The sequence below is a fragment of the Martes martes genome (genome assembly GCF_963455335.1).
Source record: "Martes martes genome assembly, chromosome: 1".
In the NCBI taxonomy this organism is placed as follows: Eukaryota; Metazoa; Chordata; class Mammalia; order Carnivora; family Mustelidae; genus Martes; species Martes martes.
In genome coordinates this window covers 167,787,287-167,814,313 of record NC_137888.1, presented here as the reverse complement: position 1 = coordinate 167,814,313, position 27,027 = coordinate 167,787,287, and the positions used below count along the sequence as shown (strand labels likewise).

Below are 27,027 nucleotides of genomic sequence, written 5' to 3'. Positions count from 1 at the left end.
ACTCTCTATCCCCCAGTGACTTCCACTAGGTTTATGGCTACACACTACCAGCCAAGTCAGTCCTGGGATGATAGAAAGAGACAGAAATAGAAAATTAAGTCATATCCTGGCTGCAGCGAAGGCCATAAAAATAGGTAACACTACAAGGAAAAACACATAAGAGTTATGCAATGGCTGTAGGATCCAGGATTTATCTGGAATTTCTGCCAAAACCTAAGGGACTAAGGGCCCTGGGGCCAGTGACCCCCTGGTGCTGAACGGTAACAGTGTCCCTTTGGCTTCACTTTATTCCCACTGGATTTTCCTCTCAGGGTTCACACATCAACAGCAAGTACAGGTCAGTGGGCCACAACCTTAACATACTTGAGGCTCCTTTTTTTATCCCAAAACAACCCAAAATGATCCACTTACCTACCATGTTTTTAAAAACAACAAACAAACAAACAAACACAAAAGCAATTTAATGCCCCAACTGAAAGAGAACGGAGAAATGAGAAGAAAGTAACGTTGTACTGCACCTATTTCAAGTTGTGACGGCTGAGGCGGGACCGCTTGAGGGGCTGTAACAAAGTCGGCAGGGAGTTACTAGTTTGGACCTCAGCGAAGAGAGAGGACTGGAGCAATCCCTAACCATACAGGAAAATCAAAGAGCAGAGCTGAACCGTAAGTGAGATGAGTGCAGTCAGCAGGCGGTGATGAGGTTCTGGGTAATGAAGCTCTCCGTGATTGTCAGGGGCAGATCTGCGAGTTGTGGAAGATGTTGAAACAGGCTTCGTTGCGCAGAGCGCTAGCCAGCCAGCTTTCCTGCTCTCCGTCCACCAAACGCCAGGAGTGTCCCTTCCAACCACCGCAACAACCCAAACCCATGCCTGCCATCAGTACAATGGCCCTGGACACAGCAGCAGCCTGCTGGAGCCCCACTGAGGTGGGCTGTAAGGACACCAGGCTCAGAGGTGCTGGCCTCCCGGACTTAGAGAGCTTCAGGAAGAAGAAGAGGGAGGGAGTCCCATGATACTCTCTCTCTGTTTCCCCTGCCACCACCAGGCTCCGTCCCCAGGAGCCAGAGGGACTGGGCAGGCAAGGACGGACCTCATCCTGCCCTCAGCTTCCCGCACGTGCAGAGAGTGTGGCATCAGCAAGGGTCAGCCTGCATGAGAGGCAAAGTCCGAGCCTGGAAGGCTGTCCTCCTGGTTCACGTCCCATTTCACGTCTCAATTTCCCCTTGTCTTCCATGCAGTCCCAAGAGAGCTGGACACCTGTCTAAATGCTGCTGCTCCTGTGAGCATGACCCCTCCAGAAGTTCAGCCAGACTCCGTGGGGAACAGCAGTAACTGAGAGGGATATGCAGAATCCCGGGGTGGGGCGTGGCAGGTGAGGGTGTAACTGCTCATTCGCAGAACATGGTCCACAGTGTTCTAAAGAAATGTGCCTAGCCGAATTCTTGTAGGTGAAATGCATGATGGATCCCACCAGAGAAGCTCTGGAAAGACTGGGGGCTTGACAGATGATAAGCTGAAGTGTCTAGAAGGACACCCCAGGGTTTGTATAGGACTGTCCGATGTAGCCAATGATGAGTAAACTCCCGGCTCTGGAGATGGCTGGGTCCTGTCAGATGATGGTGCAGCCACAGCAGTACCGCTCAGGGTAATCGACCACGTATACTCTGTGGTCCGTGCCGTAGATGTAGTAGACATAAGTCTGTCCTCGGTACCAGTAATGCACTTCTGTGAGCGGGATCAGCTCAATGGTCTGGCGCTGGGGAAACAATTGTCCAAGAAAAAACTTCAGTGCTCTAGTCAAGTCACTTGCCTGTTCAAGAACTTCAGTAGCTCCCTACTACCTGTGGGGTGAAGTTCATACTCTGGAGTTGGCATTCCGGCTCCCATATACCTTTCTAGGTATATCTCCTACTACACTCCTTCACGCACACTAAGCTCTTTTCAAAACGGACTTTTCAGCCTTAGCCACCATCTGATGCTACGTTTCACAAAGTGGGGAGCACAGTCATCCCCACGGGAGTCCCAGGATGTACGGTAAACCTCCAGGCAAATAGGACATTTTTCAGAAGCATTACTTTTTGGGGGCGCCTTGGTGGCTCAGTGGGTTTCTGCCTTCGGCTCAGGTCATGATCCCAGGGTCCTGGGATCGAGCCCCGCATCGGGCTCTCTGCTCAGCAGAGAGCCTGCTTCCCCCTCTTCCTCTCTGCCTGCCTCTCTGCCTACTTGTGATCTGTCAAATAAATAAATAAAATCTTTGAAAAAAAAAAAAGTGTTACTTTTTAGATGGGGAGGAAGGGCGGAGAAAGGTGGAAGATAGAGTCATTTTTAACCATCTCTATATTAATACAGCCATGGAGATATTAGGGAGTAGCTTATACAATTTGAATTAAATTTTAAAATAAAACAATGACATCAAAGAAATTCCGAAATCTGGTGGTCCACTTCAGGCTTTTTTTCTCAGGGTACTCCCTTCCTCACCATGGTCTCGCACTGACCTTCCTCTGAAGGACTCTCGTGCTCTGGCATCTTCTCGGAGCAGTTACTCTTCCAAAACTGTGGGACCCCCAATGGAATGTGGGAGACCACCTTGGGAGGAGAACACTGGCATCCTACTGAAATATCCTCCTTCCTCTGCTTTGGGTGCTGCTGTGTTAGGACAGCTACGTGCAGCGGACATAGGAAAGCTACTCCTCATCACCGAAGCTAAGCTTCCTCAGGGATGTCCCGTGGTCCAGACTCTGCATCAAAACCCTGAAGTTCTTCTACATGAGAGGCTTCTTTGTCCCAGACCCACATCTAGGGGTCCACACACCTAGAGGGAGGTGGTGTGGATGGCCCAGGGTTAGACCTTCTTACTTCGGGAAGTTCCACTCCTTGGGGACAGTTCCAAGTCCTGTCACCATAGGTGATGGTCCAGAGGCCACTGGGAAAGGGGAAACAGACCAGGCAGGGGATTTTGAGAAGCAGGCTCCCCACTGGACAGGAGGGGCAGCCGAAGGGCAGTGTGACATTGTGGCAGGAAGAGAGGACTCAGTCAAGGACTGCCTCTTCCATGAAGGTCCCTGCATGACCTAGTGTTTGCTTGTTCTAGGAAATGGTGATAGAAGCTTCTAGGCCACAGAGTTGTTGAGATCACCAAATGAGATGTGGAGACTTTCCATATGCCAGAAAGTGGTGTCTAAGTGGTAATTTTGGAAATCAAAGGCAGAAGACCCCCTTTCTGTTATGGAAGACACAAAATGGGCATCAGGAGACAAGAGAAGGTGGGAGCCCACATCACTGCTCCAAGCACCTGGGCAGTGGGGTCAGGGTCACTCTCGTTTCTAGACTTTTCTGCCAAGATCAAATGGAAAATGATACTGGTTCCAACCCCTCCTGACTCCATTTGCTTCGGATTCAAAAGGCCTCCAGGTCTGAGGCTACAGACTGATTAGGACATCAGCTGTCATCAGGTGGCTGCCTTATAATCAGCCACAGATTGTTGGCACACCTTGGTCATCCCCCAGGACGAGCAGTTTTCATGTCTGAGAGCACTGGAAGGGGGGGAGGGGGCACATTGTCATAACAGGTGTGTGCTCAGGCTGACTCCATGTGCTAAGTTCTCAGTCCTGAACAAAATATCAGCAAGCATCTTTGTCTATAGATGCAGGACCAGAAAGATTCACAAAAAAAGCCCTTTTCTCCCACAGCACTCCCTTTTAATAAAATCCATCCACCTGCCCCTGGTTTACCCTTCCCCGCTCCGGGACTGGTTCACAGGGGGCTTGTGTTGCCCAAGACAGGACTGTCCTGTAGGGGACAGTCCCCAAAGATCCAGGGCTGCCATGGACACACTGTGTGGGCTTGGGCAGCTCACTTCTCCTCTTCAAGCTCAGTTGCCCCAGCTGCCAAATCAAGGACCCAAAAAGTACTCAAATGGTCACTTTCAGAAGTAAAAGAATCTCAGAATAACTACCAGTGTCTGCAAGCTGCTAAAATCAATCCCTTATCTTCTTCCCATTCCTGTAATCAATACCCCAATTCTGGGGGCTCTTCATGTGACCCACACCATTAATACTAATGAGGCAAGAGCAAAGTCCCACAGGGATGATGGGATGATGCTCTGGGGGTTTCCACAGACTCTGTTCTTGTCTCACCCACATTCCTGCACATCTGCTTCTTCTCTGCTACTCACAGCCCATTGTTCTTCCACAGGGTCCTGTCCTTGAGATACAGAATTCCCCTCACATGCAAGGAGAACAGCATGCCTGGGAAATTGTCCCCATGATTGGATGGTGCCAAACAACACAAGGCCAGCCCCCTCATCTCCAGGCACTCAGTTGCCTGTACTCAGAGCTCCCATGGGATGGGGCAGGAACTGGACCTTTGCCACACTGCGCCCTTCTGTGACCTCTGCTCCCCCCTCTCTGGCTCTGGCCCCCCCTACTCCTTCACAATTTTCTCCTGGGAGCACTTTCTTCAGAAATGTCCTGCACACAAGCTCTCATCTTGAAGCTGCTTCTGCAGCCCCCAACCTAAGGCAACGTCCAACCCAGCTCATTTTAAAGATGAGGACATTGATGCCCTGAGAAGGGAAGAGCGCGGCTTGGAGCCACGCGCATGCGCGAACCTGGGACGCCACCGGTCCCAGCGGTGTGTCTGGCCCCAACTCCCCCTCAGCGGACGCCCCTGTAAACCCGCACTGGCTTCCAAGGAGTTGTGTATCTTGAACGCAGTGAGTAATAACATTTGGCTTGGAGCTAGGAAGTGGGTTCTTCCACTAAGCATTGGTGTGGTTTCAGGTAAGTAACTTCCACTCTTCCAGCAGGAAACAGCGTGGATTGGGGCTAGGCAGGGGTAGCTGACGACAGTCCGCACGCCGGAGCCAACCCATCAGCCCATTCAGTATTCCCAGCGTTTTTAAATTTTTGTTCTCTGTATTGAAAAATTGGAAGGTGTCATATAAAAATCTGGAGTTTCAGGGGCGCCTGGTGGCTCAGTGGGTTAAAGCCTCTGCCTTCAGTTTAGGTCATGAGCCCCGCATCGGGCTCTCTGCTCAGCAGGGAGCCTGCTTCCTCCTCTCTCTCTGCCTGCCTCTCTGCCTACTTGTGATCTGTCTGTCAAATAAATTAATTAATTAATTAATAATCTTAAAAAAAAAAAAAATCTGGAGCTTCAGAGGTCCGAAATCGCTGCCTCTGCGCCTACACCAAGATGAGTGGTGGCCCACCCCTTTGGATAAGGCGGCTCTCCCTACCATGGTAGCACCGGCTGTGGCAGGCCTTTAAGTTTGTAGTGCCCCAAATCCATGATTTCTGAGGCCCACTGCTGCTCCAAGATGGCTATCATTTCTTTTTAGTTAAACGCACCCTTCTCTCTCCTGCAGACAGGGGAGATGTGCAGAGAGAGAGAAAGAGAAATATGCATTGCTAAGGGACCAGAGGGAAAGGCACATTTTGAGCACCAGGTTCCAAGCATTTAAAGCAAATTATTGCATCTCTACCAAACCCTGAGGTGGTGCAAACATCTCTTTTTCACTGGTGAGAAATCGGACTTCAGGAAGGAGGAAGTAGCTAGTCCAGGACCACAGTGAGACACAGGAAACCGGGATATAAGCCCAGCCTACAAGACTCAGGGAGCTCCAGCGCTGGCTGTTCCCTGGCCAACCCCGGGCTCCCTGCCCCAGCCCCGTGCTCCCATGACCACTCAAAGCCGCAGCAGGCACCACCGCCATCTAGTGGCCATCCCAACACAGCACCAAAGCAACCCTTAGGCCTGAAGCCATTCCCCCGACAAGAGAATGGGCTCTGAGGGGCAGGACCCCGGGTTCCAGACTTGCCCACGACCCCGAGTCTTGAACTTTCCCTCTCCCTCTCTGAAGATTCTAACCCACGGAGTTAGAGTCAAAATCATGCTGAGCCACAGTCCTGCTTGAAACCCCACAGTAGCGTCCCGTTGCTCTCAGGATAAGAATCCTAATCTCTACCTCCAGGGGTCCCGCCTTCCCGGGCCCCACACTGCTCTGCTCTCTGCCCTCGGTCCACATGGCCTCTGGTCAGTCTCTAGTACTCCCCCATGCCCCTTTCCGAAACCGGGACTCCTTTCCTCCACCCTTCCCCTAGCTGGCGCCTTTGCTCCCTCCTCTGGAAGGGGACCCCTGCCGAGGGAACAGCGCATTCCTACATGTGACCAGAGAGTCGGCTCCCTCAGAGCCCCAGCCCCGCCCCCAGGGCCTCCCAACAGGCCCCTGTCCCCACCTCACTCACCTGCTGAAGGACTCGGGAGCGGGAGGCCAGGGCGGCGCTGTGCTCGGCAATGCCCCTCTGTGAGGCCAGAGAGATCTCCCGCAGCGGGAAATCCACAATGGGGTACACCTGCAGGAGAGATGCAGCCCACCTCGCTGGCCTGGCTCAGGGTGTCAGCACCTGGAGCCTTGAGGCTCTGATTCACGGGGGCTGGAAAACGAGCCCAGACAGGGTGGGGGGTGGGCCTGAGGCCACCTGGTGAATGGGTGGGGATTGTTTAACTTCCAGGGGGCTTTGATTATTACCCTGCCAGCCTCAGGAATTCCAACCAAGAAAGGGGGTCTGTGGACAGAGCACTCCTTCACCTGCAGCCCATTCTCACCCAGCACCCCTCTGCCGCTGTCCCACTGGGGCGGGGGATGGGGCTTCCTGGGGGCATGCCCGGGCTAAGCCTTTAGGAAGGCAGACTGGGGCAAAGAAAGGAGGCTGAAGATGATTATTCCGCCATAAAAAAGCAGGAAACCCTCTCAGTTGCAACGACAGTGATGGACACTGAGGCCCTTATGCTAAAGCAGATAAATCAGAGGAAAACAAATACTGTATGATCTCACTTACATGTGGAATCTAAAAAACAAACTCATAGATTCAGAAACAGATTGGTGGTTGTGGGGTGTGAAATGGGAGAAGGTGGTAAAAAGGTACAAACGGAGTTATAAAATAAGTCCTAGGGATGGGACTGATGTACATACAACGTGGTGACTATAATTAATATTGTGTTGTATGTTTGAAAGTTGCTAAGAGTCTAGATCCTCAAAGTTCTCATCATGAGAAAATAAAATTTGTGTGTTGTGAGGGATGTTAACTCGACATTGTGGTGATCATTTCACAGCACATACAAATACTGAATCACTGTGTTGTACACCTGAAACTAATATATGTTTATTATGCCTCAATTTTTTAAAACACAAACTATAAAGTCAAAGAAGCCAATGTGAAAAGGCTACTTATGGTTAAAAGAAAGGAAAAGAAAAGAAAAGAAAAGAAAAAAGAAAAAGGTAGCTGAGCACCTGACCCTCTTAGAGAAAACATGCCCTCTCAGACGTCCCATAAAGACTTAAGTTCCCTGCCAAGGCCTACAGCAGAGGTTGGCAAATCTATAAAGGGCCACTCAGTAACTATTCTAGGCTTTGTAGGTCATAGGGTCTCTGCCTCAACTATTTGACTCTGCCCTTGCAGCAGGAAAGCAGCCACAGACAATATGTAAACAAACAGGTATGGCTGTGTTTCAATAAAACTTTATTTATAAAAGCAGGCCAAGGGCCAGTGTTTGCAAACACCTGCCCTACAGGACCCTCCATGATCTGACCGCTGGCACCTCTCGGGTCTTAGGTCCTTGGTCTGCACAACTCACATCCCTCCTGTCCCACCCTCTGCTGTTCCTCAAGGCCTCCCTCTGCTGGACACCTTGGTTCCAGAAATTCACAGGGTCTACACCCCGAGGGCACAGTCCTGGTCTTTGCCCCATGTCACTTCCCAGCCCCCAGCCGAAACCACACCCATTCCTGTCTCTTTCCCCTGCTTGCATGTTTTCAGTGACTCTTACCACCATCTGACATTGGAGTGAAACATTATTACCTTTTCCCTCACCAGACTATGAGATCCACGAGGGCAAGCGTTTGGTTTTACCGTATCCCCACGGTCTACAATAGTGCCTAGTATGGGAGGAGAGTCTCAAGGTTTGTGTCAGGGTGTGGGGGGAGGAAGGGAGAGGTTGAGCATGCGAACTCTGAAGCCCTATTCCAGCCCAGCCTACCTCTCCAGGAGAATGCAGCCCTCCCCCTGGAGGGGAAGAGGGATGTGTAGGTGGGAGGGGAACCCAGCTTCCCTTGTGATGGTCTTTGAAGCCCTCCTTACCATGGTGTTTTCATCCTTAAAGAGGCTTTCTCCTTTGGCTTTAGCAAGGAGTTCCCCAGGGCAATTCAGGCGATGCTCAGACACAAACTCAAACAGGCTGTTCTTCCTAGAAGGGGAAAGGATGAGGAATGGAGTACACAGTATGGGGGTAAGAGCATGGGTTTGGAATCAGGCAGACCTGGACTGGAGGGCTGCATTACTACTGCTGGGACCTCGGGCAAGCTCATTAGCATCGTCACCTGTACCACGGGGAAACAGGTAAAGTACTGACAGCTCTGTTCTATTAGCTCATTTTGTCCTCACCTGTGAGCACTTCACACCGTGCCCCCCCAGAAGAAACCTGGAATGCATGGGAGCCTTTCCTGACATGGGGATTTAAGACCCAGGGACTCTTCCCAGAAGGGAAGGCCCAGGTGTTCAGTGGCTGCCTGCACTAGAAGGCGGCGATGGCAGAATTTGAACTCGGGTCTGTCTGTTGTAAAGCCAGCATCCAGCCACCCCGTCCTCCCACCCCCGAGCCTTTCCCAGGACCTCTCCCCTTCCCGAGGTGCCTGAAGCCCTTTTCTTCCTGCACAGGTCCCTGCACTGTGAAAGCCCCAGCCAAGTGGAGTTTCTCTGCAGAGAGTTGTCCTGGGCAAGTCCCCCAGCAACCCCCACTGGGCCACAGCGTAGAGACACAGCCACATACCACATGATGACCAGCTGGATAAAGTGCAACAGCTTCTTCTCCCCTTTGCAGGTGGCACAGGTCTTGCTGCCCCTCCCTGAGCACGTGCTGCACCTGAGAGGGGTACGTAGTCAGCACCACGCCCATAGTCAGGGGGCCTCTCAGCTTCTAGAAGGCTCAGGCCAAATCCTTCCTCATAGAGGTGGACTAAAGTGAGCCTCCATTGGTTCCTCCTGCCTACCATCTAGACCTCCTGCTTTTGGTGACAATGCCCCAGTTTCCCTTTAGTGACCACTCTTTTCCCACCCTGACCACAGGAACTGTGGGCTTGTCCCCACCCCTTCTATGACCAGCTTGGGACCTGGGCTTAACCCATCAGCTTATTCCATCTGTCTGGCCACAGTGGCTGACACAAAGATGAACACACGACGCTGGGGAGTGCAGTGAGATCTGCCCTTGAACTCTTTGGTGAAACTATCAGGAAAGGGATATCCTTTTTGACTGAGGTTACTAAGCTTGGAGCTGTTGGCTGTCCCCTCTATCACCACAAGAGACAGCTTGCCTGAGAATGAAGACAACACAAAGAAAAGCAGGGTAAGGGTGGAGACAGAGTCCTGGTGACATTGTTTAAGCATCTGGATCCAGCTGAACCTGAAGCCATCCCAGAAATATAATACCAGAATTTGCTGTTACAAGGGCAGAATTTTTTTTGTTAAGCTCATTTGAAATAGGATTCTTTCATTTGTGAACAAAAGAAACCTGAGCTTCTTTCCAAATCAAAGACCTTCTTTACCGCCAAAGCTTTGCTAGCTGCCTTCTTAGAAGGATGGCCTGGGCCTCAATGAACCAAAAAGTATCATTAACCAACACAACTTTGTGTAGTCTCACTCTCTGGTTTCCTGTTTCCCTTTCAAGATTTATAAATACACTATGGACATGATTTACAAAATGCAATGAGGCACTATTTACAAAGCCCTGTGAACAGAGATGGAACTTTGTTGATTGTTTAGTCAGTCAACAAACTGTTCTTGACTCCTCCATGCAGGCCCTGCAGTGAGTTATGAATAAGGGTTTGCCTAGGTCCTGATCCTCAAAGAGTTACAGATCTCACCTTCAGGTGGTTTTCTGTGTTCATGTCCCCAGCATATAAGCAGGAAGACATCTCCCCTCCTTAAAGCACCCCCTCCCTTCTTCTCCACAGTGACTCTTTCCTCACGTCTGACCCATAGATTGCCAGATGAGTTCTAGTCTCATCTCAAAATAGCAAGCCTGCAGGAAAGCTCACCCACTCTACAAATATTTCCTGAGCACCCGCTAGGCACAGCGCTCCGGGGCACAAGAGCTACACAACAGGGCACCCGATGCCCTCCAGAAGGGCAGACATTGAAAAGCAAGGAAGCTAGTAAGTGAGAGTCCTTCACCTCAGGGCTGGGGAGATCCGCTCCTACCTCCGCCTGCCAGATCCCGAGCACATCGGACACCTGCGGGACTGCTTGGCTTTGCGCTTGGCTCCGCTGCAGGACGGGCACCTCGCCTGCGGACACACCACAGCCCCCGCTGGCCTCCCAGAGAAGATGGGCAAAGGGCACCCTGAGACCCGCTTCAGGTCCCAACCTGGTGACCTCGAACAAGCCACTTCCTCCCCCTGGGCCTCAGCACATTCATTTGGAAGACAGGAGGGGTGACCCTTGTGTATCTTTGGGCCCCTCCAGCTGCAGCCTTCAGAGACACGACATGCTCACATCTGTGTTTGTCCTGGGACACCATCCTCACCGGCTCCTCTCGGATCCCCACTCTTCCCGAGACTGCGTCCTGACCAAACGGCCACGGCCAGAGGGACTGGGAAGAGAGGGGCAGGCTGGCTGAGCTGGGGATGAGGAGCTTGGTCTTGGAAAGTCTCCCAGGCTATGCTCCCACAGTTGGCTCAGAGTGGACTCTGGAGACCTTCCAGGAAAAGCCTGGGGGAGGAGGGAGGGGAGGAAGGAGAGCAGGGGTGGAGAGAGGAAGAAAAAGGCCACAGGTGGGGGTTCCAGGAAGGCCAGGAGAAGGCATATGGCAAGAGTGAGGACACAGGAGACAGAAGGGCGGGGAGCCACCAGTGGCCCCACAGGTGGCATGTGAGTAAGCGGAGGAATGCACACAGCAGGCAGAAGGTGGGCATCCAAAGTGTGGAAGGGCAGGTGCACAGAGAGAAGGTGGAGGAAGGTGTGGCTTAGCATGGCAAGGGGTCAATATGTGTCCAACAGATCAGAGCGAAGGGGGAGAGCTGAGGACATGTGAGGAGTGCGGGCTTCCTGCTGGGAGGGCCAGCAGGCCTGGAGGGTTCTGAAGAGCATGCTTCACTGGAGAACCAGAGAACCTCAGAATGTGCCTTTATTTGGAAATAGTCTTGGCAGGTGTCATTAGTTAAGATGAGGTCATGCTGGACTAGGGTGGGACCCCACAAGGAGGCCTGAGGAGACGAGGGACAGAAGCTGGCAGGGTGGCTCAGGGCCTCCAGAAAGAACCAGCCCTGCTCACACCTTGATTTTGGGCTTCCAGCCTCCAGAAACGTGAGAGAATAAATATCACTTGTTTTAAGCCCCCCAGTTTGTGGTAATTTATTACAGCAGCCCTAAGGTATTGACCCAAGACCCCTGTCTCTTCTGTCTCTCGGAGCCCCCTGAACTTCACCTTCTTAGACTCATCACCGCATACTACATGTACTGGTCACCTGTCGGTCTTCCCCAAGGACAGAGGGTCCCTGGTGGGGAGGCCCCCAGGTCTGAGTCCCCCCAGCACTCAGCGGGAACTCAGTCTCAATGAATGTTTAGAGACAGATGAGAAAAAGAAGAATTAAAATCAAGGCCAGTAGCAAACACCCAATCCAACTTTCCCATTTTACAGGTAAGCAAATGGAGGCCAGGAAGGGAGGATGACTTGCCTCAGGTCACACTGTTAGTGGAGGAGCCCCAGGCCTCCCCAACCCAGCCCTCCGTCCCCGCGGGGACCCTCCTCGCACACGATCATTAACACCAGCAGCCACCCGGGACTCACCATGCCTGCCCCGTGGCAGCCGCTGCACTTGTAACGCCCACGCCCATGGCATTTGTGGCATTCCTAAAAGTGAAATGCTCTCTTTGGCTCCAGTTTCCCAAGCACCAACGCCTCCTGATTTCACCAGCCACACACCCACCCCATGGCGTCACCAGCCCAGTGTGGGAAGACAGTCATTCTCATTTGCCTAGGATTCCCAAGGGCCTTGAATGCCAAGTCAAGGAGATCATGTTGCCATCTCCTCGGGGCCACAGCCCAGTCAGTTCTCCAAGCTCCATGTCCTAACTCATAATCCCAGGCTAAACCACAAAGGCCGGTGTCCTTGGCCCATTGGGTAGCTAGAGGTCTTTAAGAATAGATGTCCAAAAAAAAAAAAAAAAATACACAGTATTCTGTGAAAGGAAACGAGCCAGCTATTGGAATCTAGTCCCTGAATCACTCTTGAGAAAAGAACGGAACCCTCTCTGGACCTCACAAAGTTCTCATTGTATGAGGCTACAAAAACTCAGAGGGAAAAGTTACATGCTTGAATCAAGTTCTAAAGTGGCAATGAGAACACGATAGGAGATATCTCTCCTGTGCTTCTGTAATCCATTAGGTTAGCCTCACTTCGTGTCATGATTATACTTCTGTAAAATGGGACAGAAGTCAAATTCTGTCCCTTACTGACTTTGCTGAAAATCCAAATAATGCTTGAGCTTTATTTTATATCTGTTTCATTCAGCACTTTTGCTGTTTACTGTCAGGCAAAGATTAAATAAATAAAATAAATTTTAAATACTCAGCCTGTCTAGGAAAGTGAACACTCGCTGCTTAAAGCTGGTGACAGTTTGGTAATCAGAATCATCCTTTCGCTTGTGACTACTCCTTAACAAGCATGGAATTTTGTATGGGTCTGTAGTCCACACTCTGGGTTTCCTTAGAATTTGCCTTACTGATAGCCAAGGAATGAACCACCGGCCTGCATACTGGGTTCCTCTCTAAAGAGTTAAAGTTTGAGGAAATATACATTGTCTAGCAAACCAGCTCAGAGAGAAGGGCAAAGATGCCAACAATCACGTTACCTTGACCAGTGACGAATGAGGGACTTGAAACTTCCTCGTGTCTTCCTGAAACATCGGGGGGACCTGGACTTTGATGTCCCAAAGCCTGGGGGAGTTCCCTCTTTGTGGCCCATCCACTGACTGGTCTGACACAGAAAGGGATCATTGTGAGGCCGGTGAACAGCAACAAAGACAAGCTTTCATTCGTTTACCAAACAGTATGGAGGCTTCATTGACGCCAGGCATTAGGCAAGATTCTGGGCTATGGGACAGGTAGAGAAGGAGCCCCTCGGAGTCCATGCTTAAGCACCCAAGTGCTGGAGTTGAACAGACCTACCTTACCTCTCCGACCGTCATCTCTCTCATCTCCAAAATGAGGGAAATATAGGGCACCCACCAGATAAGGTGGTAGTGAAAATTAAATAGAAGGCATAAAAATGCTTAGCACCAGACTGGCCCATGCGAAGGATCAGTAACAAGAACTACCATCACTATCGTGACCATCCCCACCTCCTTCTTCCTCCTCCCCGCCCCTCCATTCAAGCAGATAGGGCACAGTGATGACCACCATACGATGACCACCATTCAATGTCACAAGCTATGCGGAGTGCTTTGGACCAGAGCTGCATAAACTCAGAAGACTGACTCCTTCTATTAGAGAAGTGGTCAGCAGGTGAAGAAATCCTGAAAGGCTTCATGAAAGAGGTGACACGGGAGATGAGTCTTGAAGGATGAACTGGAGTGGTCAGCAGAGAAGCAAGGGCATGGGGCTTCCCAGAGAGAATGCTCAGCCTCCAAGAGGGGTCCAGCAGCAGGCGGGATGGCACAGTGAACGGGGTCCTAGGGACTCTGGGAGGCACTGGGGGTGGCCTTGAAAGCTGGCAGATGTCCAAGCACACATGCTGCTTTTGTCTGTGACCAAAGGCAAACCCTGGACTTCTTTAGGTCCTTCTGCAAACCACTTCCCAGACAGGAAGGATTTGCTGAGATTAGCACTGGAAAGTCCGAGATGAAAGCCCACCCTCTCGTGTTACAGGAGATGGGGAAACCGAGGCTGCAAGCAGAAGGGTATCTTATTCAGGGTTAGTGGCTAAGACATGTCCTGATATTTTCCACCAGCATCTGTCAGATTTGCTCCCAATTAAACTGATTTCACTTACTAGTAAAGGGTTGAAATGTCCATTCACTTATTCTGGATTCGGTGAAAGTCTCTAGTCGATACTACAGAGGGGGAAAAAAAAAACCCAGCATGTTCACACTCATGCCCCCGGGAAGACAGCATTCTACAAAACGAGGAAGCTTCCCACCTGCCAAGCCTCGGAGGGGAAGTCGAAAGACCCCACTCCCAGCACCGTAGGCTGCTGAGAACAAGCTGGCAAGAATGATTTCTGCTCTAGATATCCCCGGACACCTGTAGGGAGATCAGTCAGCCCAGGAAGTCTCTCCTGACCGGCTCACAACTGTGGCAGTGTCAGCCTCTGATTTCTTTATAACCAGAATGTTCTACAAGGCCCGCTGTGGGGCAGCAATTGCCCTTTGATAGATGGAGGCTGATGGAGTCAGCTTCTCCAAATGTCTTCTTAGGAGGAATTTTTCTGCCTGACGTCAAGAGCCTCCTTCCTGATCTCATCCACAAAAATCACAAAACAAGAACAGGTCTTGGACATAAGCTGGCTCCTCCTTTGACACTGGAGGAAACAGGCTCAGAGAGGCCGGTTGACTTGCCCAAGGTCACACAGCTCCACGGGAGCCTCTTCCCCCAGCCTCCCATTCTAACCATTCCCTGCGAGGCTTGTGTGTTTTCTGTGTGACTGCACACCCACCAGAGGATGGTTGTGCCAGTAGGAAGTGTGAACTTAAAATCTGTCGCATGGCCTTGTCTATCCAGATGGCAACATAGGTATCTTTGTGGTCTCAGTACCAGTCACAGGATTTCCCTGGAGCTTCAGGCCCAAGGATAATGAAGAAATGATTCCTTGGCACAGATGGGACTTGGGGGATCAAGGAGACTAGATGGAGGCTTCTCAGCCCACCCATCCTGGAAGCGGGTTAGTCATGTGTTTAAGGACATGCACTCTGGAGCCAGCAAACCTGAGTTAGAGTTAGAGTTAGAGTTAGAGTTAGAGTTAGAGTTAGAGTTAGAGTCCTAGCTCTAAACTTCCAGTTCCTCCCCATGAACAGGTGACCGTCCTATCTACCGTGTAGGGTAGCTACTGAGGACCTCCTCAGACGAATATGTGATGTGCCTCCCACAGCGCCAGCACATGCGAGCTTTTCAGTGGACCACAGACCGGAGAAGCAGCAAAAAGGGTTTCAGGGTCACCCCCTTCATAAGCACCACCCCCCAAGACTCCTTTCTCCATTTGACATCACACAAGCCACTGCCCACCCTGGACCTAACGTCTGAGACACCCCCGGGTGCCCAGCAGGCCCAGGCCCCCTTACCCTGCAGAGAGTCTGCTGCTTGAGCTCCTGGATGATGAGGTCACCGGCGGCCGCGCTGCCATAGCAGCATTTAGAGCTCACAAAGCTGAGAAGGGCTTCCCGAGCCACTTGCTCTGTCACCATAGGCACTCTGCTGGGGACAGAGCACAGAAGCAGGGTCTCTGGAAAGGGGTCCAGCTCCTCCAGGCCGGCCAGCCCCCTCGATGCAGATGGAAACTGAAGCCGGGAGAATGGGAAGGGCCTGGCTGTGGCCCACCAGAGCGGTCAAGGACTGGGGGCTCCATCAGGGGAGGGTGCCTCTGGCGCAGGGAGCTGTGTGAACAGACGCCCCCAGCGGGGACACAGTTCTTTCTAGAGGACAGCAAAACTGCTTTAGCTGAAGTTCAGGGCTCACAGAAGGGCTGAGAGAATCTCAGAACTCAAACACACATATACACACACACACACAGATTTAAAGATGGAATATACATTTTACATTTTACATTTACATTTACATTTAAAATTGCCATTTCACAGATGAGGAAAACTGAGGTATGCAGAAGATGTCCCACAACTAGAAGGAGGCAAAGTTAGGCTAGACCACATGCCTGTCCTTGGAGACCTTGACCTCAGCCAGAGGAGCTGTGAGCAGTGTTCATAGGAAGACCCCAGCCAGGAGCTACCTGACGGTGGTCCCACAGTGACCACCGTGAGCCTGCTGGGCTACAGCGGCAGTGGGTGTGAAGGGACACAACCAGTGGCCCCTTCTTTGACCTTCTCCCTTCTCCCTTCTCCCTTCTCCCCTCCCTCCTCCGAGAACACCCTTCCCTGAGGCCCAGCTGCCGTGTCCCCTCCTAGCAAAGTCCTCTCCCGCCAATACTTCCAAAAAGCAGGAGTCCTCTCCTCCTTCTTCCTCCCTCCCGTCTTCATTTACTTCTCCACACCAGCCCGACTCCAAACAGTAAGACCCTCTCATGCAAAGGGATGTCACCAGCACCCCTGGCCTGGTGGACCGGAGGGACCTGTGTGCATGCAGGAGGTGTCAGGCCCAGAATGGCCAAGGGGGCTCCACGGAGGAAGTGGGGTCTGCCCTGGGCACAGGAGGTGGGCAACCAGGTAGGAGAAAGGGAAGCACTCCAGGCAGCAGTGGGGCCAGGAGCATCCAGAAGACTCCCTGGAGGCAGGACACAGCCACCCAGCCAAGAAGCGGGACCCAGAAAGCGGGGCTCCACTTTCTCTCTGCACAAAGCAGGCTGGAAAGCCGGAGCTCTGTCCAGAGTCCTGGGTCTCTTCTTCTTCTGTAAAGGACTAGAGAGTAAATATTTCTGGTTTCCTGGGCCATGCAGTCTCTGCCTCAGTCACTCCCTTCTGCTGGTGTAGCACAAAAACAGCCCCAGAGAGTAAGCAAACAAACGAGCGTGGCTCTGTTCTGATAAAACTTGATTTACAAAAATAGGCAGGGGGTTGGATTAGACCCAGGAGCTACAGTTTACAACCCCTGGTCCACACTCTGGTTCTCAACTCCAGCTTGATAGCCAAACAGCCTGGGGAGCTTGGTAAAATGCACATTCCCAGCCTCTGTCCCTGGAGAATCTGATCCAGCAGGTCTGGGATCCCGAGGCACCAGTAGGGTTGAGATCCGTGGACTCAAAAATCCCCAAAGAGGGCTCTCGGGGGCCAAGAGTAACATTCTATGCGATGGTACCCCTGCTCACCTGTGTTCCATGAATGAGGACCAGCACCTTTGTTCCAAGGGTCTCCCGGGAGCCTCCAGAGGTGGGAAGAATATCTGCCGTCCTGGGGGAGAGGGGAGGGGTCAGGGACTCAACAGCCTAGCTCAAAGGCACAGGTGTTTGCAGGGTGAAAGTAGGAAAGTGGCTGAATGTGAGGCTGAATGAGACAAAGGAAAAGAATCCCACACGCTAATGCATCTAATGCAAGAAGAAAGGTTCTCAAAGCAGCATGAGTCCAGTCTTAAAAGCACATGGATATGGTCATAGAATGTTTGTGGACACAGGGTTGATGCCCCCGTCCTCCCATTCCCTCCCGATGGGAACAAGAGGCTTCCCAGGACCCCCACGGGAGAGGTGAGCTATCCCAGGACTGGCCTGGTCCAGAAACGTCTCTCCAGCCAGCATGAACCCCAGGAAGGGGCTGCAGGAACCAAGACCTCACAGACTTACCACCTCCTTCAAGAAGCCAGTCATAGCTGGGCAATCTCTCCAGGAGCTCAGCAGGGGGTGCCAGCGGACTCTCAGCCTCAAAGCTGAGGTCCACCACACCTGTGGAAGGAAGGCAGTCCTGAGCCTCCAGGAGGGAGGGGGTGGGGGAGGGGCAAGAGCAGCAGTGGTGATATCACCAGAAGCTGCCGAGTAAGGGTGGGTGCGTTACTGGAAGGGCTCACAGTTTTACCAAGCCAGTCTCCCTCAGGCACCCGTGGGACACAGAACACATCTGTAGGGCAGGCAGGGATGGGGTGGGGTGTGACAGAAGCGGCATGAATAATCCTGATGAGAAAAACCTTCAGGAAGTCAGCTCCTGCTCACTGGGTCCCTACTCTGGGCTGGCCACCGCGACAGGTGCTTTAGAAATGGGATCGTATGCCATGACCCCGGGGGACAGATGCTAAATTAGCAGTGCTCTCACTTCTCGGATGTTTCTCTCATCGAGACATGTAACTGCATCTCCTCACCTTGGCCCCGGGCAGCTTGAAAATGCTCCAAGCAAGGGAACACGGTGGAAGGAAGCAATGAGGAGATCACAGCTTCTCCTTCTTGCCTCTGGGAGCATGCCCTCTTGAGCCCTGAGCTGCTGTGTAAGACATCAGGCTGCCTTGCGGGGGAGACCACATGGAGAGAGGCCCAGCAGAGCCCAGCCTTCCAGCCACTCTACCATCCCGCCGAGATACGGGGCACACAAGCAAAGCCATTGAGGCCCCACCAAGCCAGGCTAGCTGCCTGCTGAGTACCCTGGAGTGACCCTGTCACAGACTGCATGTCCATGACCCCCCACATTCATATGTTGAAGTCCTGACCTCCTCAGGGAATGGGATTACAAACTGAAGCCTTTGGGGGGCAATTAGGTTTAGATGAGGTCATGAGGACAGAGCCCCGTGGTGGGATTAGTGCCCTGGCAGGAAAAGAAAGAGACTAGGGCTCTTTCTTTCTCTGCCCTGTGAGTATACAGTGAGAAGGTGACTGGCTGCAAGCCAGAAGCAGGCTCACACCAGCCCCAGGTCTACCAGTGCCTTGATCTTGGGATTCCCAGCTTCTAGCACCGTGAGAAATAAATGTTTGCTTTTAAGCCAGGCAGCCTATGGTGTTTTGTCGCAGCAACTCACACTGGTGAAGACAGACCCTAATGGATTATACAAGGAGCAGAAGAATCACCCAGCTAAGTCCTGCCCAAATTCCCGACCCACAAAACCATGAACTATAATAAAATGGGGGCTGTCTTTAGGCACTGAGATGCTGAGTGTTTCTTTATGCAGCTTCCCCTAACAGGCAGTCTTTGCTCTGGGACTCCCCACAAACCTGAGCAAGACTTTCTTGGAGCCACACCGAAGTCTGAAGCTCCTTGTTTCCCGCTCTCCTCTCACAAGTGTCCCCTGGGCAGTGTGGTCCTGCAGGCGGTCCCTGCCCACACCTGCTCCCGCTCCTCTTTTCCTTCCCATGTGTTCCCAAGTGACCTCTGACACATCGAATGCCCTCTGGGTGTCTACTTCTCAGATGGCCCAAACTGACACTTGTCACTCCATTCTCCTAATGGGGGAATGGGGTTCAGAAAGGCTGTGGCTCACCCAAGATCACAAGGCCTGTAAGTGGTGGAGTTGGCTCCAAACCAAGGCTCATTGTTCTCCAAAGACCATGTTTTCCCCAAGTACTTCCCATGAGGCAGCCCCTGCAGAAGAACCCTCACTATGTACCTGCTGTTAAAACCTCATCTTCTACACCTGAAACTGAGAGAACACTCCATGTTAATTATACTTCACTTTTTAAATTTAAATTTAAGTTTAAAAAAGCCCTCAACGTGATCTTCCAGGCTATAACAGAGGTACCCATAGCCCTGAGACTCCAAGGAGGAAAGCGTAAGATAAGAATTGGCTCCTAGAAACCCTGGACAACTCATAAAGCATCTCCCCATCCCTGCTGCTACACCCCACCCTCCCACCTGGAGATACAGAAGGCGGACTTCTAAGTCTGCTCGACGTGAGGAGTGTAAGGCTCAGAGAGGTTACTCCAGTAGTCCTAGGGTGCAAAGCAGTGAAGTCAGAGCAGGCTAGAGGCTCCCTGTTTCAGTTCCATCCCACTGGGCCACCCCTCAAACCCATTCCCTGTAGCTCCCATGTTGCGGGACAAGAACTCCTCAGCTCTATCTTTCCAGTGGCCAATTTGATTACAGGAAGTTGACTTTAAAGGGTAAGATGATAAACGGTCGGAGGAGAGTAATTCTATCGGCATGAAGTCACTGAACACACTCTGATCAACAGCTGATCCATCTCACCCGCTAGATCCCTCCTTTTTTTAAATTTTCCCCAGCTCTTTAAAGCCTAGAGCTCTTTCCCTCTACAAAAATAAAAAGAATACGCCCTGTCCTTTCAAGGTTAATAAGAACAGAGGCCGGAAGAAGCAGCAGATCTTGTTCTAAGTTGGAGCAGCTGAGGCTATCGGGAACTGGGATGGCAGGTGGTGAGGAATGCTGAAAGCACAGTGGAGGGAGGAGAGGGTGTCATTTAGACAAATGAGCCATCTCATTCTTCCACTCCCCCCAAATTAGAAATGTCTGAGTCCTCTGACAATAAGGAATGCATACGCCTCTCTACGGTTTCTCCTTGCAGGAAATTTACAAAGGAAGCTGAAATAGAAGAATGTGTGCAGATGCAGAGAGGGCTCTTCTTAGCAGGAAAGCTTATCTTTGTCAACAAATGATTCTGTGCAGAAATAGGTGAGAGACCTGGGGTGGAGATGGGTGTGATGCAAAGGGACGTTAGCCCAAAGCTTCACGTCAGTGCCTGCCGATGTGTACTGAAATCCCAGAGGTGGTAACTCATCGGGAATTATCATTCATACCTTGGTTCTGAACACTGTTTGCTCCCCATAAGTGGATTAGCATTTTCAGCTATTTTAGCCACCAGGGATCGGCAAACCCTTCCTGCAAATAGCCAGGTGGTAAACACTGTCGATTTTGTGGGCTCTATGGTCTGTTTCAATTATCCAACTCAGCTGAAAGCAGCCACAGATAATGCACGACTGCGTAAGCATGGATTTATGCTGATAAAACTTGACAAAAACAGGCAGTGGGTCAGACTTGGCCCTTGAGCCGTGTTTTGCCCACCCTGCCCTAGACACTCATGGATAGGTTTGAGGGAGGGCCAGAAAGAGGGAAGCTGGAATTTGAACCTTTCTGGGACCAGAGCCCATGCACGTCACTGTAGTTCCCATGAGCCCGGTTATCAGAATTCAGGATAGGTTCAGGGCTGGACTGCAGCCAAGCCAATTCCGGCATCAGAATTCCTGAGGCACGGTGGTTAGGAACCTGGGTTCTGATACGTCTGAGTCATGGACTGCCTGGTACTGTGCCAGCCACACATCCTTGCAGAACTCAATACCCCTTCTCCCAGCTGTGAAACAGAATAGCGCCCATCTAATAAGACAATGTGTACACAGCCCACAGCCCTGAGCTTAGCATTCAAGAAACGTTCAGTCAATGCCTTGGACCTAAGGAGGGAGGGTCTTCCTCTTCCTTTGTGCTCCTTTAAGCCAGAGGTGAAAATGTCAAACACAGAAAGAAAGGCAAGACCTTCAGAGCCCTCTCCCCAGGGAGGGCCCCCACCCAGATGGAGGGCTTGGGTCTGCTAGGGCATCCAGACTCTCCGCTGCTAGAAGACAGAGAAATGCCATACGGCTGCGACGTCTGGCTGGAAACCGAACAAAGAGGCAGGAAGAGGGGAAGAATAAGAGGTGGGAAACTCAGAGCTCCATCCATCAACCAGGAGTTACCCTGACCTCTCGGGGCAGTCGTAATTCGTCAGAACTAAATTAATCTCACCATTATGTTATGGACAAAAAGAAAGGGCTCCAGGCTGACCTACAGGCAGATGTGTCATTTCCTGAGCCGATCTCAGCGGGCACAACAGGAACGTGGACGTCACGGGTCATTGTGTGACGCCCAGCATGGAGCACTCTGAAGGGGGTCCCCCCCACCAGCCACATCACTGTTTCTACGGGTTTGGGGCTGAGTTGCAGCTGGGCCACCCCATCTTAATACATGCCTTGTGTCCCGTGGCTCATAAAGGGATGGCACAGGTGTGATCTTTTTCTGCATTTAACGACAACCACTGTTTTTCTGTGTTCCCTGTTTGTAGAAGCACATGAGACTCAGAGGAGGGATCTGGGGCAAGGAGCTCACACATTCACAGCAGAGCCAAAAAGAGTACTTAAGACTCAGATCCTGGGGTGCCTGGGGTGGCTCCGTTGGTTAAGCGTCTGCCTTTGGCTCAGGTCATGATCCCAGAGTCCCAGGATCGAGCCCTGCATTGGGCTCCTGCTCAACAGGGAGTTTGCTTCTCCCTCTCCCATTCCCCCTGCTCATGCGCTCTCACTCTCTCTCTCTCTCCCTCTCAAATAAATAAAATCTTAAAAAAAAAAAAAAAAGTCTCAGATCCGAACTCTAAGCCAATGACCTTTCCACTTTGCTGAACACCCTATTGCTCCACAAATGGCATCAAGTGATGGCTGAGAAAGCTTTGCAAAATGTCTCTAAGGTAGTACTCACCAGCCACAAGCAACTTCTCTTTTGCGTAGAAAGGAATTTTTCTTGTGAAGCAAGGTATAATTAATAGACAACCTCTTTAACTTCCTCTTTTTAAAATGCCATTCCCTTTATTTCCAAGGATAAAAGGAGTCCATATCCTCTGCCTCTGATTCCAGCGCTAATCATCTTAAAAGCACTAAAAGCAGGACACATCTCCACTCAGATGGCTCCCCACTGCCATCTTGCTTTTGTTTGTTTCCTCCCTTGTCTCCTCCAACAGGGGTGAGAGCCCCTTTCAGACAGAGAACCCCCCCCTTCCCACATACAGTCAGCACACATAAATGCATCATGGTTCGAATGATGCCGAAGATGGTACAGGAGAGATTCGGATGGTCAGATCCACACATGCCTAAAGTAGGATGGGGTTGGCCAGGACCCAAGAGGAGAGGGAAGGGGGGAATTGTGGAATGGGGTTAGGGATGAAAGGATTCTGGAGATGGGTGGTGGTGATAGTTGCACAATAATGGGAATGTACTTAATATCGCCCAACAGCACAGGTAAAAATGGTTACGATGGCGAATTTCATGTTATGTGTATCTTACCATAATTTAAAGTAATAAAAGCAAGAAAGTCAGGTGATCACAAGAGAAAGAAAAGAGTCTTGGCTATGTTATTTAAGAGCCTCGTAACAAGACCAGAAAGGTTGACCAGGCCATCCCATCTTTTAAACACCACAGTGGCTCACTAAAGTCTAAAGCTTTCTTTTTCTTTTTCTTTTCTTCTTCTTCTTCTTCTTTTTTTTTTTTTTCTTTTTGAGAGTGAGAGAGAGAGCACAAGCAGGGGAACGTGGCAAAAGGAAAGGGAGAAAGAGACTCCCCACTGAGCAGGGAGCCCGACACAGGACTCGATCCCAGGACCCCAGGATCATGACCCGAGCAGAAGGCAGATGCCCAGCCAACTGAGCCACCCAGGCACCCACCACAGTGCCTGGCTAACATCGAGCTCCGGCGGCCCTTAGCAGAGAAGGCCCTGTATTATTAACTGACCCTGTATTTCTCGTGGAGTCTCCTCCTCTGCTGGGGGGAGAAAACCTCCCCACTTGTCCAGAACAGGGTGAGAGAAGGGAAAACAGTCCCAGTAGCTGGGGAGGGGTGGGGACCAAGAGCAGAGCAGAGAGTGGGGAGGAGAGAGAAAAGCCTGCTTGGGGCTTGAGAGGAGACAGACGTGTGGGAGCTTTCAGATGGGAGACAACAAGGACATATTTGGGAGAGCAAACACGAGGCCGACTGTGGGAGTGAGACCAGCCTCAAGAGAGAAGGCCAGGATGAAGTTGTCCTCGGAGTTCTTTAGGTCCCTCTGGCATGCCAAGAGAGAACCCGGCGAATGTTACAACAAACTTTCAGTTAGTTGGGATGTGGAAGTCTTCCTTCACAGGAAGGGTCACCTCGCCAAGACAGGGCCACGGGGGTGGGGGGTGGGATCTGCAAGGGCTGGCTTGTCACTTAGGGACCCTGATGTCGGCCTTCATCCTGGCGCGCACACTGGGCCATTTCTCCCAGGCCTTGTTGCAACTCTTCCTGCTCACGACACACCCCCTCACCTCCTTCAACCTGACTCGGCCCAGGCCTGACCTCCTACAGGGCCTGACCTCCTACAGAGCCTGCCCGGGTGTGCTTTCCTCTCCCTGCGCCCCTCCGTCCTCTGTTCTGCTCTTGGTTATTGTTTCTACCAAACAGCTTTCTAAGAATTATTTAGAAAAAGCCCAGCTGAGGTCTGCCTCCTGCACGAGGCTTTGAGCACCTGGAAGGTAGAGCAGCACGTCCGTCTCTACTTCCCCAGCCATGAGGATAGCACCACATAGCCAGCCTTGCATGTAGTCTGGGGGGAAAGTCACCTTATTCTTTAGGGCCCTGGTCTTCCGTCCCTACAACAGGGCTCAGGGAATATAGTCACTGGGAGGAGCACTCGGGAAAAAAAGAGAGAAAGGGACACTCTATCTTTCCATTAAGAGTTTCCCCCAAGAGGTCAGGGCCAAGTTGGCAAGGAGGGCCTGTGCTCCTGGTGGCCATGCCTCCCTCCCAAGGTACGTACACAAAAGCCCCATGGTCAGTTACCAAGGCTCTTGGAAGCTGGGCCCTGCCACAAAGCCTAGCATCTTTCCCAACAAGTTACCCTGATAGCTTCATCCAGTCTCTCTTCTCCAACTCAGAGCTGGGCTGGGAGGAACACTAAAGACTAAGTCTTTGGGGAGCAGAGCTGGCCAGGGTACCAAGGGAAGAGTCCCGTCTCTCAGCACTGGGTCACTGATGGTAACAGCGGCGTGGCTTCGGACCATTGCTCCCCCTCCCCAGCTATCAGCGCCCAGGAATAAGGAGTTGCCGCCTAGGTCCTATGGTCCAGAGTCACAGCAGCCCCCTCCTCAAGTTATGGGGATGAGGCTCGTCTGACTTGAAGAGGCTCTCTTGCACACCATTTCTGGGAGGGAGTTCAGTCTGTACTAAAATAAGTTGTATTATAAGAGATATGGTTTTTAGAAAAAGGGAGGGGATTTTTCTTCTTCATCTCTGGGTTAGGACCTCTTAGAGAAGAGTGACTGAAACCACATTATACCTGGGCCCATCAGAATAACAGGACCTAGTCATGCTGGAAAAGAAAAAACTCTGAAGGCTTCTTATTTTGAACGGGAAACAGACCTGTTCTGAGTAGCCTTGGGGGGGAGTGGAAGCAAGACCAAAGAGTTGAAGTGCCAGGGAAAGAGAGATCAACTGGACATAGGAAAGAATTCCTGACCGCCTCTGCTATGGAAGGGGGACCGGCCCATCACCGAAGCATCACCACCAATGGCGGGAGGTGCTGCGGGAGCCAAATGCTGTCAGAGCTAAGACTGAGCTAAGAGGCCTTTGTGCTTACTTCCACATGGACACCACATTCCAGAATGTCTCCATCCGTGCCTAATTTCAGTCCCACAGTCTGTCACTGAAGATAATCTCTCTCTGAAGCTGCCCACATTCCAGACTCGAAAACGGAAGGGACAGCATTTTTGTGCCTGAGGAGGGTAACTCAACTGGGACAAAGTGGGCAGCCATCTCTTGCCTAAGGAGGGGCATTGCAATTATGTAAGTCCCACAGCAGGCTCCCTTTCCAAAACCTGGACAAATACTGACCTGGTTTCAGAGTTCATCAGCATTGTTTCTAAATCTTTTCTGGACAATCCCGTCCCATGCAGTAGACCTGTGGTTTGATTATATTGGATACCAGCATGTAGGATGACCCTATGACAGGATTAGCATTTAGAATTTTAAGGGAACTAAAGAGTTAACCTTAGTCTCACCTGGCTTACCAAAAGGCATGATGCCAAACAGAAACACTGCAGGTGATAATACTTGTCATTAATAGCAGTTTAATTTTCAAGCTCTTGGGGACAGAATCTGGTAATTTTCTAGAATCAACATTTCTTCCATGCCTACTTGACTCTGAGTGATGCTGGAGGCATTTCACATCCAATAATCTTTTACCAATTCTTCCAGATGACATGATCTATATTTTTATTGTGAGACATGTGGCTCAGAGAGGTTAAGTGAACTGAGCAAAGTCAACCAACAATTAGGAGGCAGAGCTTGGATCTGAATCCAGATCTGACCGTAGCCCATCGCTACCAAGAAACTCCTATTGTAAACTGCAAGACTGCTAATGAGCAGTGTTTCAAAGAGGAAAAATTGTATTTCATTATTTGTAGAAGTTTATAAAATTAGACTACACAATTTCCAACAGATCAGAGATCAGATTAAGTCCAGCTCAAATACATGATATCTCTGTACAGTCTCCCAATTCAATACGAAAAAGGATTCCAACAAAATTTTAAATGTGTTGCTGAGATTCACATGGGTTTATTTCATATCCCACTTCAGCTCTGAAACTTAAAGCTTTCAGATACCTACATTAAAGACAATAGTGCTGGACTTGCACAGGACCTTCAAAGTCCCCAAGTTCAGAAGCCATGAAAATGTACTAGTGTCACAAGCCTTGCCAGGATTCAAATGGAAGCTGAGGACCACCCTTTCCCCCCCAAAAAACTACATTCATACAATATTTTGCCCTCACCTTCATGGTTTTCAAATTAGGAACTCCTGACCCATCTCCTTTTATAGATGGGGAAACTGAGGATCAGAGAGGTTAAATGACCTGCCCAAGATCACACAGCCAATTCATAGCGGAGCCAGAACCCAAACTCTAGCCTCCCAATCCCCCATCTGACACTTTACCACACCGCCCCTTCCAAATTCAGGATCAAACTTTTATTTTTTTTTAAACATGGCACATTTCTTCCTAAAATGCCATCTCTGTCTTCATCTCTTTCAATAGCCCTTAGATTCCATTATATTTCTGTCCCAGGAATGACAATGTTGGGCTCACCAGGACTGTGTTTTTCAAGCAACAATGAACACACGCCTCTTGGCAAGAAGAAGATCATGAATAAAGACCTTCCAGGAATGTCTTTCAAATTAACCTCACCTCAGAACTGAGCCCAAGTGTGGTATTCAGGCTCACATGCGGCTGGGGCGAGAGAGGGGTGGGGAACGGTCAGCCAGAGAAAAGAAGATTGAAAGATACAAGACTGGGACGGTGTTACCATGGACAGGGTGGAAAGTTCTCGTCTTGCTTGTTACCATCCTCCTCCACTGCCCAGAGGCACACAGTGGAACAACAGCCAGCAGGCGGCAAATGGGCTTTCCACACAAAAGGAAGGAAGGAAGGAAGGAAGGAAGGAAGGAAGGAAGGAAGGAAGGAAGGAAGGAAGGATGCTCTCAGTAAAACAGACCCAGAACCTAAGACAGCACAGAGGCCAGAGGGAAGATTTCAATCAGTGCTGGCCACAGATGTGGGCGCCCCAGAACCACCCCGCTGTACTTACTGTCGTCTTCACTCAGATCCCTGTCCATGGTGCAGACGTCCAGCCAAGGAGGTTT

At 51.0% G+C, this 27,027-nt stretch overlaps 1 protein-coding gene across 4 annotated transcripts; it reads right to left on the bottom strand.

Moving 5' to 3' along the window:
* Nucleotides 1–448: 448 nt before the first annotated feature.
* On the bottom strand, nucleotides 449–27,027 carry SSUH2 (ssu-2 homolog; the record flags this gene model as incomplete). Of its 4 annotated transcripts, none has more annotated exons than XM_080803619.1 (12): nucleotides 449–1,755; nucleotides 6,245–6,352; nucleotides 8,138–8,243; nucleotides 8,826–8,918; nucleotides 10,253–10,338; nucleotides 11,841–11,903; nucleotides 12,905–13,029; nucleotides 14,044–14,104; nucleotides 15,329–15,461; nucleotides 17,023–17,096; nucleotides 17,483–17,589; nucleotides 26,973–27,027. In XM_080803619.1, 12 exons carry the CDS (start codon nucleotides 26,998–27,000, stop codon nucleotides 1,609–1,611), a joined length of 1,131 nt encoding a protein of 376 aa, XP_080659745.1. In that variant the 3' UTR covers nucleotides 449–1,608. The 4 variants fall into 4 exon arrangements, with proteins under 4 accessions (XP_080659745.1, XP_080659744.1, XP_080659742.1 ...); XM_080803618.1 differs by having other exon boundaries at nucleotides 15,329–15,458; nucleotides 26,973–27,000; XM_080803616.1 differs by having other exon boundaries at nucleotides 17,023–17,104; nucleotides 17,491–17,589; nucleotides 26,973–27,000.